General features: G+C 39.8%; 2 protein-coding genes across 2 annotated transcripts; one reads left to right on the top strand and one right to left on the bottom strand.

Annotated features, from left to right (window-relative positions):
- Positions 1-290: 290 nt before the first annotated feature.
- LOC111657229 (circularly permutated Ras protein 1) lies at positions 291-10,113 on the top strand. Its single transcript, XM_023409320.2, has 19 exons — positions 291-446; positions 2,859-2,910; positions 3,451-3,504; positions 4,325-4,456; positions 4,579-4,665; positions 4,767-4,852; positions 4,945-5,142; positions 5,837-5,881; positions 5,980-6,069; positions 6,775-6,926; positions 7,002-7,083; positions 7,275-7,402; positions 7,497-7,581; positions 7,685-7,791; positions 8,093-8,205; positions 8,387-8,498; positions 8,612-8,752; positions 8,940-9,030; positions 9,508-10,113. The coding sequence occupies exons 2-19, from the start codon at positions 2,859-2,861 to the stop codon at positions 9,646-9,648; spliced, it is 1,896 nt and encodes a 631-aa protein (XP_023265088.1). The 5' UTR covers positions 291-446; the 3' UTR covers positions 9,649-10,113.
- Positions 10,114-10,412: 299 nt separating this feature from the next.
- On the bottom strand, positions 10,413-11,772 carry LOC111657237 (ladderlectin-like). The gene is made up of 5 exons (XM_023409329.2): positions 11,618-11,772; positions 11,360-11,469; positions 11,122-11,256; positions 10,925-11,030; positions 10,413-10,726 (listed from the first exon to the last, which is right to left on the bottom strand). Exons 1-5 carry the CDS (start codon positions 11,676-11,678, stop codon positions 10,638-10,640), a joined length of 501 nt encoding a protein of 166 aa, XP_023265097.2. The 5' UTR covers positions 11,679-11,772; the 3' UTR covers positions 10,413-10,637.
- Between the last annotated feature and the right edge of the window lie 1,334 nt (positions 11,773-13,106).

Raw genomic sequence — 13,106 nt, 5'->3', positions numbered from 1 at the left:
GTCAGAGATCAGGGAGCAGACAGGGGTCAACACTGGCTCATGGGCACTTCAGGAAGGTTGGACGCCGTGGCTGCTGCTGGGATCAAAGCTCATTAAAAACAACACATACAAACACTGACACAGATTCATTCAAAATGGCTGAGGTAGACATTTTTCTTCACATGTGATTTTCTCTCTTTGGTTGGGATTAAGTCATCTTTATAGATACCAATCTTTTTCTTCTTTCTTTCAACTCTTCGTCTCTTCCTTTTGACTTTCATTTCTGTCTCTTTCTCTCGACTCCCTACTTCCTGACACACGAGATAAGTCTCACACACACACACACACACTCAGCGTTTCTTGTTAGACTTTGAACACGCCCACACACTTATGTACTAAAAGAATCTACTGCGATAGACACGCTGGCTTTCAGTTTTACAGACACCACTGTGCTCACCACGGCAAAGGTAATTCTTTTCTTCTTGTATTGTGTGTGTGTGTGTGTGTTCCCTCCGGCAATAAGGTGTTTTTTGTTTTTTCATATTAAAGAGACAGAGAGAGTATGTTTATGTCAGGGAAGTCAGAGTCTCTGTGAAGATTCATTTGACAGCAACCAGTTTTCTAATGTAGCTTTCATTTGCATTTTCCATTTTGCAAATTTAAAAAAAGTGTAAGAATTCACTCGTGTTCCCTTAAGACCTGACATGTTTTACCAAACCGAGCAGCATCTAGGAACCAGATGGGGGTTAATTTGACATCTAGCAAAAACTATTCAATATACAGCAAAGTGTCTGAAGTCCAAAGTGAGACATTCACCAAATGACTTACAGTGAGTGACACCTGTTGTTGTGGAATGACTGATTACACAAAACCAATCACGGTACTTTTTGGAAAACAGATATCTGTGAGGAAAAGAAAATTCCGCAATTTTGCAGGTGTTTAACACAAGAGAATCACAGAGGGAAGAATAAAATTCACAGTATAATGTTGCTCTTGCTCTGTCCAGAAACCCATATACGAAATCTTAAGTGTAAAAATGACAAATGGCAGTTTTATGGCGGGTTGTGGGTCACACTATTTCTTGGTCTGGACCAGTTGCCTGGCAACAAGCTCATACTCCAGGAAATTAATAGTCCACACTCAGAAAGAGTTCAGCACACAATTTGTTATTTAACTGCATGTTAGTGAGTGAACTTTGAAGAAGACGTGATGGTAGAAAGATTTTACCTTAGGCAGAACCAGGCTAGCTGTTTCCCCCCGTTTACAGTCTTTGTGCTAAGCTAAGCTAAGCTAGCTTAATTTTTAACGTACAGAAATGAGAGCGGTATCAAACTACTCGTCTTACTCTTTGCAAGAAAGCAAATAAGCGTATGTCCCAACATGTCAAACATTTATTTCAAAGACAGGCTGAGCTTAATTGCGTTTAGTAGGTGTCTATTTTAAAGCTAAAATTAGATTTGGCATTCAACATAGCATGGCTTCAAATTTTTTTACAGATTTCTGCATGTCAGGATGTTGATTTCCTCATGCTTCCATGTTAATTGATCAGGATCCAGGCCAAAATTAATTGTGTACAAAATGAGGAATCCATGAAAACAGGAGGCAAAAGGCTTTCCAAGCAGGTCTGTGACAACACAAAGAAAAATGCAGGAAAGCCAGAAGAACATTTAAAAAAGGCAAAATATGTTCACAGTTACGGGAACCTGAAGGCATGAAGAAGACAGACAGGCTTGGTTTGGAAGCTCCCCTCCTTTTTTCTTTGTGTCACATGTTTAAGCTACATTGACGTCATTATTATATCCTTCATTTAAACAGGTAGTCTCATCGAGATCAGGATCCATCTTCCAAGAGAGACCTGTGTACAGGAATACACAAAGAATTTATACATAGACAAGACACACAAATTCACAGGCATTAAATAGATGCTTTACAAACATACATTTTACATTTTCACATTAGAAAAAAGCAATGAGCAAATGTGATTGTTAATACAAAATGTTCCAGTGAAATAAGGGATTGTAATTTCATATTTTTGCGGGGGAAAAGTATTTGACACCAGTTTTCCAGATATAAAACAGAAACCAAAAATTCAGCACATTTCAGAAGCTGGAACGTTTTGCTTAAAAACTTGACTAAAACAATTCATGAATTATATGTAGTTGCTGATTCTTTTTCTGCTAATCCATTAATAAACTAATTGTTTGAGCTCTATTTTGAATAGAGATAGATAGGGAAGCTCAGCCGGTTGGTCACAGCTGTGGGTCACCATGTTGACCTTGTGATTTGACCCCTGTATCAGCCAATCATTGGACTATCTCCTCATCCTAACTATAACAGAATGTGACTATGAAATGGTTTCAAAATGAAGCTCAAATTTTCTGGTTATAAACGTTGAACTGACTGGTGTTCGCTCCGTGTCTTTGTTTCAGGCCCCGCAGACGGAGTTCAGCTTCCTGAATTCATATTAAAAAAATACTGCGCGCGTGTGTCGATCAGCCATGAAACACACTGTTACACACATTTGTGCTTCATCTAACCCATACCAGCTCATCATGTACCAAGCTGTTCATTTTTCAACTTACAGTTGTTCAAACAGGAAACGTCTGCTTTCATGGTTTTACTCAGCCACCTGTTAACTAGAAAAATAACCAAATCAAGGGCCCGGTTGCCGTGGTGACGATGAATCCACAATGCCAGGAAGCTGATCTGCTGTTGTCATATTGCTGAGCTGTTTTATTTCTTCGTGCTGCGTTCGTATTTCTCACTTTCTTTCCTCCGTTCATTTGATCCAGTGTTTGAGCATAGAGCGGCGCGACTGAACGTCGAGCATTTGAAATGAAATTATAATATAAACGTTTTTGTGTCTTTGTGTGTCTCAGATGGAGTTTGCCTGCAGTCATGTCGTATGTAATTGGAGGTGTGACGAAGCAGGTGAGTGCATTAAATCCTTCTAAATTTCTAGTGAAACTTTGTCTGAAATTTTGCCCCTAAACTTTGGAGTTGGACAGTTTTCAATAAAACTTCTCAATACAAATATGTAATAATAATAATAATAATACTCTGATATGTATTTATATATACAGTATATATACTTGATACTAATATATATATTTTGCTGCATGCTTTTCTTAACTCCTTTCTGTGTCACATACAGTAGATAAAGTTTTATTTCCTTTTATGTCTTTACTGAAGAACAATCTAATCATTTAATCAGCTCATCATTTGAAACATCACGCGAATCGTTTTTTCTTTTTTTTCAAAATAAGAGCGTGCCTCCTGAGTTACATGGATGAGTTAATAAGGTCATTTCAAATGGATGACATCACTTTAACCTGGATTAATTGATATAATATAAATAATATATATTATTATATTATATTATTTGTTCCATTTACTGTATGTTTGTGGTTTAACTTAGTGTTTTAGCATCATACATGTGTGTTAATAAAGTAATTGTCCCAACGTCCACAGATATTTCTCCTATTCAGAATGAATATGACAACACAGTGGCTTTTAAACAGAAAGGTAATTTTGTCTGTCTTGCTCTCTCTCCCACACACACACACACACACACACACACACACACACACACACACACATCGTTCACAAAGTTCAATGTATCTAAACTGTTGTTTTTCTGTCTGAAGAGAGTAATTTTATTCTCAAGAGCCCTGCAGTGAAATAACAGGAAAACGTATTAAGCAGTAGTGTTGTGTGTGTGTGTGTGTGTGTGTGTGTGTCTATTTATGCATGCGTGTGTGTGAGTGTGTGGGCATGCTTGCAAGAGACAGAGAAGCACAGTAAAAGAGATGTGAAGATAACACTCTGACGAGGGAAAGTCCACGCTGACATGTTTATTTAATCACATAGATGAAACCAACAGTTACTTCAGTTTGTCAAATTTAACCTTTAAAAAGTCAAACAGTTGTGTTGACTTTTTTCTTTTTTTTTTTACCACATTCACAGGAAGTCTCACCACTTTACATGGTCAATATGGTGAAAAGCAGCTTTGACCTTGATGGTGAACTCACACAGACAGAAACTAAAAATTTCACAAAAAAACTAGTTGCTGCCTTGGAAACAGTGGCGAAACCAAGACCCCATGCAAAGAAGACCATTTAAGAACTCTGCAATTTACAGAGGTCCACCAAACACCTCACATGCAGACAATAGGTTGATGCTACAATTTACAGATGTTCACTGAATGGCAATAGATATACGCCAGCTACAGCACTCATCATCAGGGGCCTCAGGGTTGTTTTTGAGCAACTGTGACGATCGACATTAATCTAAACCTGGATCAGCCTCCGTGACAAACATCACAGTCTTTCTTTTCTTTCCCCAGGTCCAGCTCCTCCACCGCTGCCTCCTCGCCGCGTCAAAAAACCTCATCCTATCTCCCTTCCTCTCCCCTCTGCTCCCGCCTTTCAGCCTCCGCTCATTCCTCGCTCGCTCCCGCCGCCTGTCCCACCCAGAAGTGAGTTTTGTTTGCCCTTTGCCCCTCCCCCCCCTCACAATCTCTCTCTCTACATGAATCGTGAATGCTCCAAAGTTATATTTACTGTTTGCTTTCTTCATTCCTTTGTCGTGATTCATCAGCTGACAAGCTCGAAGGAGAGAGCAGGTTGAAAGCCAACATCAACGTCGTCTCCCTCAGTGTTGGGAAACTGGTCAACATCAGCCAAGGTCACATTAACACACACACTTACACACACACACACACACACAAACAAACACACCTGTTCCATTTTTTAACCTCTTTTCTTTTTGCCTCCTTCTCTGAACAGCCTCAGGCATGGAGAATTTTCAGAGCCCAGTGGTTTGTGGGAAATGTAGTGCTGCCTTGTCATGTCTGAGTTCTCTACAGAGGAATGTGAGTGGTAACTTCCCTTTTTATTATCACTGAAACAAAAGTGATGAGCAGTAAAATAAAATAAATAAAGAATAAAATATCTTCTTCCTCAGGTGTGGGTGTGTGAGTTTTGCGGATGTGAGAACAGTGTGAGCGACGGCCTGCAGAGAGTGTGTATCGGTCAGCGCGCAGGTGTGCGCAGTGACGACCTTTACCTGCCGAGCCAGAGCGACGACGACTACCAGAACCTGGAGGACACGCTGGTGGTGTTCTGTGTGGACATATCTGGCAGCATGAGCGTCACTACAGAGGTGTGTGTGTGTGTGTGTGTGTGTGTGTGTGTGTGTGTGTGTGAAGCACACACTGAAGCAAATGACAAGAGTATTATCCTTATTATTATATTTGACATAATTAGATTGTTAATAGTGAAGCAACATCTTACTGCTGTAGCTACTCAAGGTGTATTTAACTACTATATACAGTAATGTATAATACAGTGGTTCCCAACCTGTGGGTCGGGCCCCTCCAAAGGGCCACGAGATAAATCTGTGGGGTCATGAGATGATTAATGGGAGAGGAAAGCAGAAAAAACATTGCTTTTTGTAAGGGATCAGTAGCAAAACATGTGGTTCAAGTTTTATCATTTTACATATTTTGTCAGCTTATCATATGTTTTTTTCTTAATTTGAAAACCAACCAGTAACTATGGTTGTTTAAGTTTTAAAAAGTTACCTTTTGGTTTAGGATTAACAGAAAAACTAGGTAGTTAGCATGAAGTAATAACAGCCACAGCAGCTGAACACACAAACAAAAGAGCGCCCACGTCAGGAAACAGCACTGCAAGACGGGAAATGTCACTTTAACACGGCAAAGTTTGACTGGAGGTGAAATTAATCACAGAAAACTATGATATGGTGTGTTACCACCTTAAATCACAATAAGATAAAAAAAAGTGTGTATGTGAACATTATATGTGAAGAGACATCTCAGTCTCATATTTTCTAGGTCACATCAAGCAGCGGATTTCCAGCCCACATATCCAGACTAGAGGTGAGATTTTTATCAAGTTCACCATGGTGACTGAACTCACACATGTATAGTGGTCAGCAGACTGTAATATTAACGTGGTTTGCATGTGGTGGCGACAGGGTATCCAGGACGCCCTCCAGAGAGCGCTGACGTCCATGCTGCAGCAGTCCCCCCGCAGGAGAGTGGCACTGGTGACATTCGGTGATGAGGTAAAATTAAGTTTTTTTTTTATTGCATTATATAAATACAAATGTTATTGATTTGTTGCTTTTACAGGATGATTAAAGGGAAATAAAAATGATTTTATTTTGACTTTTTTCTCTTTTCTTGTGACATATTGAATATCTGAGAGGGAAAATGCCTCTTTGGGTGAACTGGACTTTTGTATACGAGACTGAACTATGGGATTTACATTGGAATGAGTGAGAATACTTGAGTTTTAGCCATTTACAGATGTCATAATCATGTCGTTTTAAAAGCTGAACTGAGAAATAAAGTCAAGAAACCCAGAAATCTCTAAAACAACAACAACAAAAAATTGTAGAAATAAACTTACAAAATTTTTTAGGCTATCCCAGTGCAATAGATTCAAACATCAGGAGATTGACAGGCTGTATCATGCAGAACTGATATTAACACACTCAAGTCATCACGCCGTAACAAAAACAAGAGAAGACTTCCTGTTTGCGGTGATAAATTATTACACTCTGCGGAAGTTGCTTTTTCTTTTGTACAGTAAAATATCAGCAGGTGGTTTCTTCTGTGGGGAGGTAAATACAGTGATATATCTCAAACTGCTTTTATCCTCATGGTTGTGAACATACAAAAACAAATCAAAAGTTTGAAAGTGGGAAATCTGCCATACTCAAATTCGCACGATCCTCTAACCTTCTTCTCATGCGTTATTTTTACAGGTTGTAATATATGGTGATGGTACTCGCACTCCTCTCACTCTCAGGGATTGGGCGTTGGTCGACTACGACCATATATGGCAACAGGGTGCGGCTTACAGCGTCCCACACTGTATTGCGGAGACCTTTCAGCAACTGATACAGAGAGTCCGAGAGTAAGTGACGACATTGTATTTGCGTGTGGATCCCTGTGGTACACAACTGTAAATTTTGTTTTCTGTATAATCCAGGCTCAGGGAACACGGGGCTACGTGTCTCGGTCCTGCAGCGTTAGCCTCGGTTGCTATAGCGTCAAGATACCCTGGGTCAAAGGTGAGTGAGTCTAATTGACGTTTAAGGAAATACTGCGACGTTACACAACTTACAACCTATGGTATAAATGTGCTATTGATCATTTTATCTGAGTAGGTATTACTCTATCTGAGGTTACTGAATCTTTACAGTGATGCTGCCCATGTGGACTGCAGCTTGTTGGTAAGGTAGTTCTCAATCTCGTTGTACAGGTGATTTTGTGCACTGATGGCAGAGCCAACATTGGACTGGGTGAGATGGAGCAAACAGCATCTCTGTCCTTGTCTCCCCTCACGCCGTATTTCTACAGACAGCTGGCTCTTCAGGCGGTGGGGAGTGGGTGAGGACACACACAAATTACACAAATAAAATACAAAATAAAAAGAAATTAAAAAATAAAATTAAACACATTCTCATTCTTTTTCCTCCCCTAGAGTCATAATATCAATAATGAGCTTTGAAGGGACGGACTGTCGCTTGGCTGACGTTGGGAGACTCGCAGACACTACAGGGGGAAGGGTGAGATTGCGTAACACCGCTTCTGGGTTTAAAAGCTCAATAAGTTATGAATACCAACTTGAAAAGGCTTAAATTTGAGAAAATAACTCGCTCTCCTGCACAGGTGAACATCGTGAACATCGGTACCATTGCTAGAGAGATGCAGGCGGCCTCCAGGGACAACGTCCTAGCAACAAGTGTCACGGCAACGCTGCTTGCCTCTGATGGAATGTGAGTTGTGACTGACGTTTATAGAAAACACTAACAAGAACTTTTCAGGTTGTTATGTCTGTAAATCTAGCAACAATGAGGAGATAAACACCAAAATGCTTTCATGCTAACAGGTTAGCTTTCACTCCAGGCAGTCATTTGCATATAACATGATGTATGCTCAGTTTAAATATGCCAAAATACTAATTCACTTTCTTTCTGTTCCATCCATTCAACTCTTTCCTGTTTATTTGCATGTAAGTCTGAGAAACGTAGCTTTTTAATGTTGATTTTTAATTCTCTTCTTCATCTTTCTCTGTAGGTATTTTCCCTATGAGGATGAAAACAATCACAAACTGGTGAGAGAGATAGGGAATGTGACCAAGGGGCTGGAGATCACCTTCGAGTTTGCTGTCAAACCAGAGTTTATGCACGGTAAGACCGACTGTATACTCAAACGCAAACGACAAAAGAACGACATGAACACCGCTGTGTTATGTTGGTTTACGTCACAGTGTGGGGACCGTCACCTGGCCACCTCACTGTGGGGACTGTAGGGAAGAAGAAGTATGGAACAAGCTGTTATTATAAGATATTATATGTATGTGTGTGTCAGTTTTCCTCCAGAAAGACACACTCCCATTCCAACTCCAGCTGAGCTTCAAGACCAGAGACCAACAGAGAGTCACTCGCATCATCACTGAACAGCGACCGGTCACCTCCTCCAGGTAAAAAACTCTACCTACGCTTGCTGCGCTAGAACGCTAGAAGTTTAAGCTGCGTTTGTGTTGATTAGAGATAATTTATCTGTCTTCATCTCACCCCCTCTGTCTGTCTGAAGCCGGATTTGGGCCGGTAGTTTCAACATGTCGGTGCTCGGCGTCCACTGCGCTCAGCTCTGTGCCAGTTTAACCATGGAGGGTCGAGTGCAGGAAGCACAGAAGCAACTAAAAGCGCAGCAACACCTGCTCGAACAAATCAGGTATGAGTTTCTGACCTCTGAACTTTATTTTGGACTTGGACTTGATTTCAGGGTTATGGGCAGGAATAGGTTTAAAGTTAAGAGTTACAGTCAGACATGCACATCTGGTGGTTAATGCAAGAGTGTTTGTGTGTGTCTGTGTGCGTACTGAGAGGTGGTTTTCACACTTCCTCTTTCTGCCTCAAAGTCAGCACAGGCCAATTCAAAAGCAAGAGTCTATCTATGGCAACTGGATGGACACCATGACAACAATCTGTGACATCACCACAGAGTCTCAGGTAATCATACGGTTAATTTATGAACAAAGGCATATAATATAATTCATGTTCAAGATTTGAAATTTTCACTCCATAAACTGATGATTGAAGGATAATTTGTGTTATCAGCAGTTTGTTTTTAGTGAACAGAATGTCTCAAAAACTACAGATTCGGCCATGGGCCCTGAAACAAGGTAGTAGTTTTTAAGTGGAGATGTGAGCACAACAGCACCACCCGGTGGCCATTTAGAAGGACTTCATGTTTACTTCTGATTATGGATTATATACAGTGTATTTTTCGGCCTGATTGAGATAAACTGATCTAATATTCCCAAATGGTTTTAGGTATTCCCCAAGATACAAACAAAAACACATTTTATATGTGTATAATATTAACATTATAGTGTGATTTGAAACATTAAATGTTAAATGTTCATTTTACATCAGGCATTTAAAGTGAGCTACATAGTACAGATTTATCAACTGTCCTCCCTGCAGACTCTCTCTGACGAAGCAGCTCAGGTGGTGTACGAGATGAAGAGAGCCAGCAGTGTCGGCAACTTCAGCAGCAACACAACCGAAGCCCAGAATAAGCCTGTGAGGAAGAAGAAGAAGAAGGCCCTCATGGAAGGAATGTAAAGAAGTCAGTACTGTAAACTCAGACGATCTGAAGTACAGTGGTGACGAACACGGTGCAAGGCGGAAGAGGATCATTTGTTATGGATAACTATAACTTAAAGGTTAACATGTGATTCTAAACCTTGAGGGTCTGACTCATTTTCCTCAGTGTGAAGTTGGAAAACAGGAAATAATATAAAATAAGTCTTTTCCCATCAATAGGAGTTGCATTAGAAGTCAACAAGTGAGTGGCGGCCAAAGACTGAAAACAACACAATCAGAAATAAGTAATATATCCAACCTGGGCTGGAGAGGAATTAAATTTCCTTCATGTGTCACACTCTTTGACTATATTGTAGCAGAGAAATTCAGCCAAACAAATCTGTATTATATTTATTTGGATTTCTGTTTTATAGGAAATATAATTAATGAAAAGGAGCAGTTCTACTTGTTTCGTCTCAAATAAAATACATTTTTAAAAAATGATTTTAAAGTCCTCCCTGCCTTTTTAATGTTGAAAATATATTCTGTATGAACCAATTATTGCTCATTTAATTATATTTGAACACTGCAGGATATGTAGGATACTCAATTTGAAATTCTTCTTATTCTTTCGGGTAAGATCTAAAGATCTAAGGATCTAACGCTGCACACACTTTTGAAATGGTGACACGTTTTCATTAGAGTAATTTTACTTTGTTGTAAAAAAGGATGTATAGCGGGCGCCGTTAAAGTCCTTATTAATCCATATCTTGACATACACCAGATTCACAAAACAGCCTCTGTCATTGCTTGAGCATTTTATTTTTGCATGAAAAAGAGAAGAGTTCACTCTCTACAATAAAGTTTTGCCAAAAAAGCATTGTCCACACAGCACATCCAGTCTTCTCTTATTTAAGACACGAGGCCTAAGAGACAATCCAGCTCCTGTTTACATTGCTTCATTCCTTAAAAAGCGTTACAACAAAAGCATAAACACAAATATGTCTTTGTGCTTCCTCACGGGTGCATCAGGCCACTGCGTCAAATTTGCCAGGACCCAGGACACAGACAGATGGAAGATGGCTGCTGCACTTCACATCATCCCAGCACTTGTTTGCTGTACGAAATAAGAACACAGGAGTCAATGAACGCCACAGAACCCAAAAGCTGAAACTGTTTACCGACACCAAAGTCACTTTGTCGGTCATCATTTATCATTTTAACAGCGTTTGTCACTTGAGATTTTAAAGTATATATCCAGATACTTTTCTTTTATTATCCACACTATTATTGATACAAATAATGTGTGATTTACCTCCATAGTTCATTTGCAGGCAGTGCTGATTCCACCAACCGTTGTTAAATGTGCCACAGTGCATATAGTTGAAAGGTGTACCATCACTCCACAGCCATATAGCCTCCTACAGGACACAGGAGAATTGAAAACTGTATGAATAAATTGGTAAATAATTAATATTTGAATGAGGATAAAAGCAAGTTGGTATCGCCTACGTCTTGGCAGTCGCTGCCTCCAAGCCATGTTTGTGGAAACCCACGCGTGGCCTTCAATATCATCTTCTGAATTTTGCGATACTCGGCAGCGTTGTGCACAGATGCGAGGTGTCCACCTATGACCTGACAGTGTTTCTGTCGCGGAGATGAAGTGCAATTACCACAGAAAAATAACTTAAACATTAAAGAACGCTTGAAAAAAATATTTCTGAATCTGAATCAAATTTTTCCTGATTACCTCAGCTTTACCCCAAGACGTCGCAGCTGAAACAAAGCGGAAACAGCGTCCTCTGATCGCAGTCCAACCAACGGGGCAAAATGATGCCCTCCTGAACTGGTTTCTCCTTCCTGAAGCAAAATAGAGAAGAAAGAAAGGCCCTTTATCTGGATTAACCCTTGTGTTGGATGGCAATTTTGGGCAGGCTCCATGCGACCTCACCTTAGATCTATTCACACACACACACACACACACACACACACAAACATTAACACTTACGAGCCGTTCCGGTCTGAACCATCACGGTGCAAAGAAGCACCAACACAGCCAGCGTCTTCATGGTGGAGATGATGGAGATGCTGAAGAAGATGACTACCCTCAATGAGGCGACAGACAAGTCTTCACTAATACTTGTGAGGACAAGGTATAAAAGAGCTAAAAAAAAAAAAAAGCAGAAGAGGTGGGGAAAGAATTATCTTCTCAGCATCTGTCTGTGACCTTGACCTGTCAACTCTTGTGTAAAATGTTATCTTCTCATCCATTACAACAAAGGCCAGAGTGTCAAAATTTCTTGGTAAAAAAATTAAATATAATGTTCTCAGTACAGAGGGGGTCACATCCAAATAATGTGAAGACAGGTTTTCTCACCACTAGCACTGGCCATGCTGATGTAATAGTGTTATATGCTCAGGTTTGGTAGTTTTGAGCAAGTTTGAAGTTGTTTATTTGATTTATGAAAAAAAAGTAGAAAAAAATATTGATGTATGATGATTTAAAATGTTTATCAATCCAAAAAAAAAGTTGAGAAAAATGTACAAAAATGCCCGCGGAAGGGTTAAGGGAGAGATGTCTTGGTTGAAAACAAAAAAAAGTCAACAATGAATTTTTTTTCTATATATACTTATCCCACCAATGATTTAGCTTTATTGAAACTCACTTCTTCATACAGCTGCCGAGGTGAGAATCCTGCAGCAGCATGATAAGAGATGCTTCTCTTTTCTGTTGTTTTCATATGATGCTACTTCTGAGAAGTAGCATTGTGTGAAAACAACTGGTATTGAGGAGAGAAACACTGGCATTGAATATGGTATGAGGATTGGAGATGCCCACGAGTGTATCCACAAGCCAAATACAACAATCTTTTGCATTGAAGGGGTTTTTGTATCAATTATTATGTTTTTTATTTTGGTAAACATGAGATAAAGAATTAAAGCTTGTCTGTTTATTTATGTCCTTATCACAGATTGTCATATGATTAATTTTTCCCACTTTACAGAACTTAGATTTGTCCAATTTAAAAACATCAGTAACAACAACCAGGTGCAATCACTCATTCCCAGCTTCTCCAAGTCTTGTTGTCATAGAGACTCACAAGGTGAAAACTGATTGCGCTGTAACAGGATCCAGCTGCAGACAAGAGGCAGCTACAGTTTGACGTTAAACCAGGCTTAACCAAGAGGTGTGCTGGTTCAGAGAAGGAAACAAGCCAGAGGAACCTGGTCAACAGCAGCAGATGAGGAAAAGGAGTTCAGGCAGGTAAATGGGCTTGACAAGAAACAGTAAGAGCAACGGATCTTTCCCACAGTCGAAACTCTGACGTGTCACAACAGGAAAAGCACAGGTGTAACTGTTCATAACATTAATGACGTTTCCCAGCATGGACAATTAAAGAAACCAGGAACTGGAATGTTATTATTACCGAAATTGACAGCTGGTATTGTTTTCACCTTGTGAGTGTTTGAGTGTGTGTCATTGTGGCAAAATGTGG

The sequence above is a fragment of the Seriola lalandi genome, unplaced genomic scaffold, assembly GCF_002814215.2.
Source record: "Seriola lalandi dorsalis isolate HSWRI2012SDOR001 ecotype SW California unplaced genomic scaffold, Sedor1 jcf7180002054389, whole genome shotgun sequence".
Lineage (NCBI taxonomy): Eukaryota > Metazoa > Chordata > Actinopteri > Carangiformes > Carangidae > Seriola > Seriola lalandi.
The sequence above is the reverse complement of the archived record's forward strand: the minus strand, read 5'-3'. Positions and strand labels throughout refer to the sequence as shown.

Excerpts from the sequence above, each read along its gene's own strand:
- LOC111657229 (XM_023409320.2), top strand. The coding sequence starts at position 2,859 with ATGGAGTTTGCCTGCAGTCATGTCGTATGTAATTGGAGGTGTGACGAA. Across the intron at positions 4,457-4,578 it reads GCCGCCTGTCCCACCCAGAA|CTGACAAGCTCGAAGGAGAG; the intron begins GTGAGTTTTGTT and ends GTGATTCATCAG. Across the intron at positions 4,666-4,766 it reads ACTGGTCAACATCAGCCAAG|CCTCAGGCATGGAGAATTTT; the intron begins GTCACATTAACA and ends TTCTCTGAACAG.
- LOC111657237 (XM_023409329.2), bottom strand. The coding sequence starts at position 11,678 with ATGAAGACGCTGGCTGTGTTGGTGCTTCTTTGCACCGTGATGGTTCAG. Across the intron at positions 11,470-11,617 it reads GGTTCAGACCGGAACGGCTC|GAAGGAGAAACCAGTTCAGG; the intron begins GTAAGTGTTAAT and ends ATTTTGCTTCAG. Across the intron at positions 11,031-11,121 it reads GAGGCAGCGACTGCCAAGAC|GAGGCTATATGGCTGTGGAG; the intron begins GTAGGCGATACC and ends TGTGTCCTGTAG.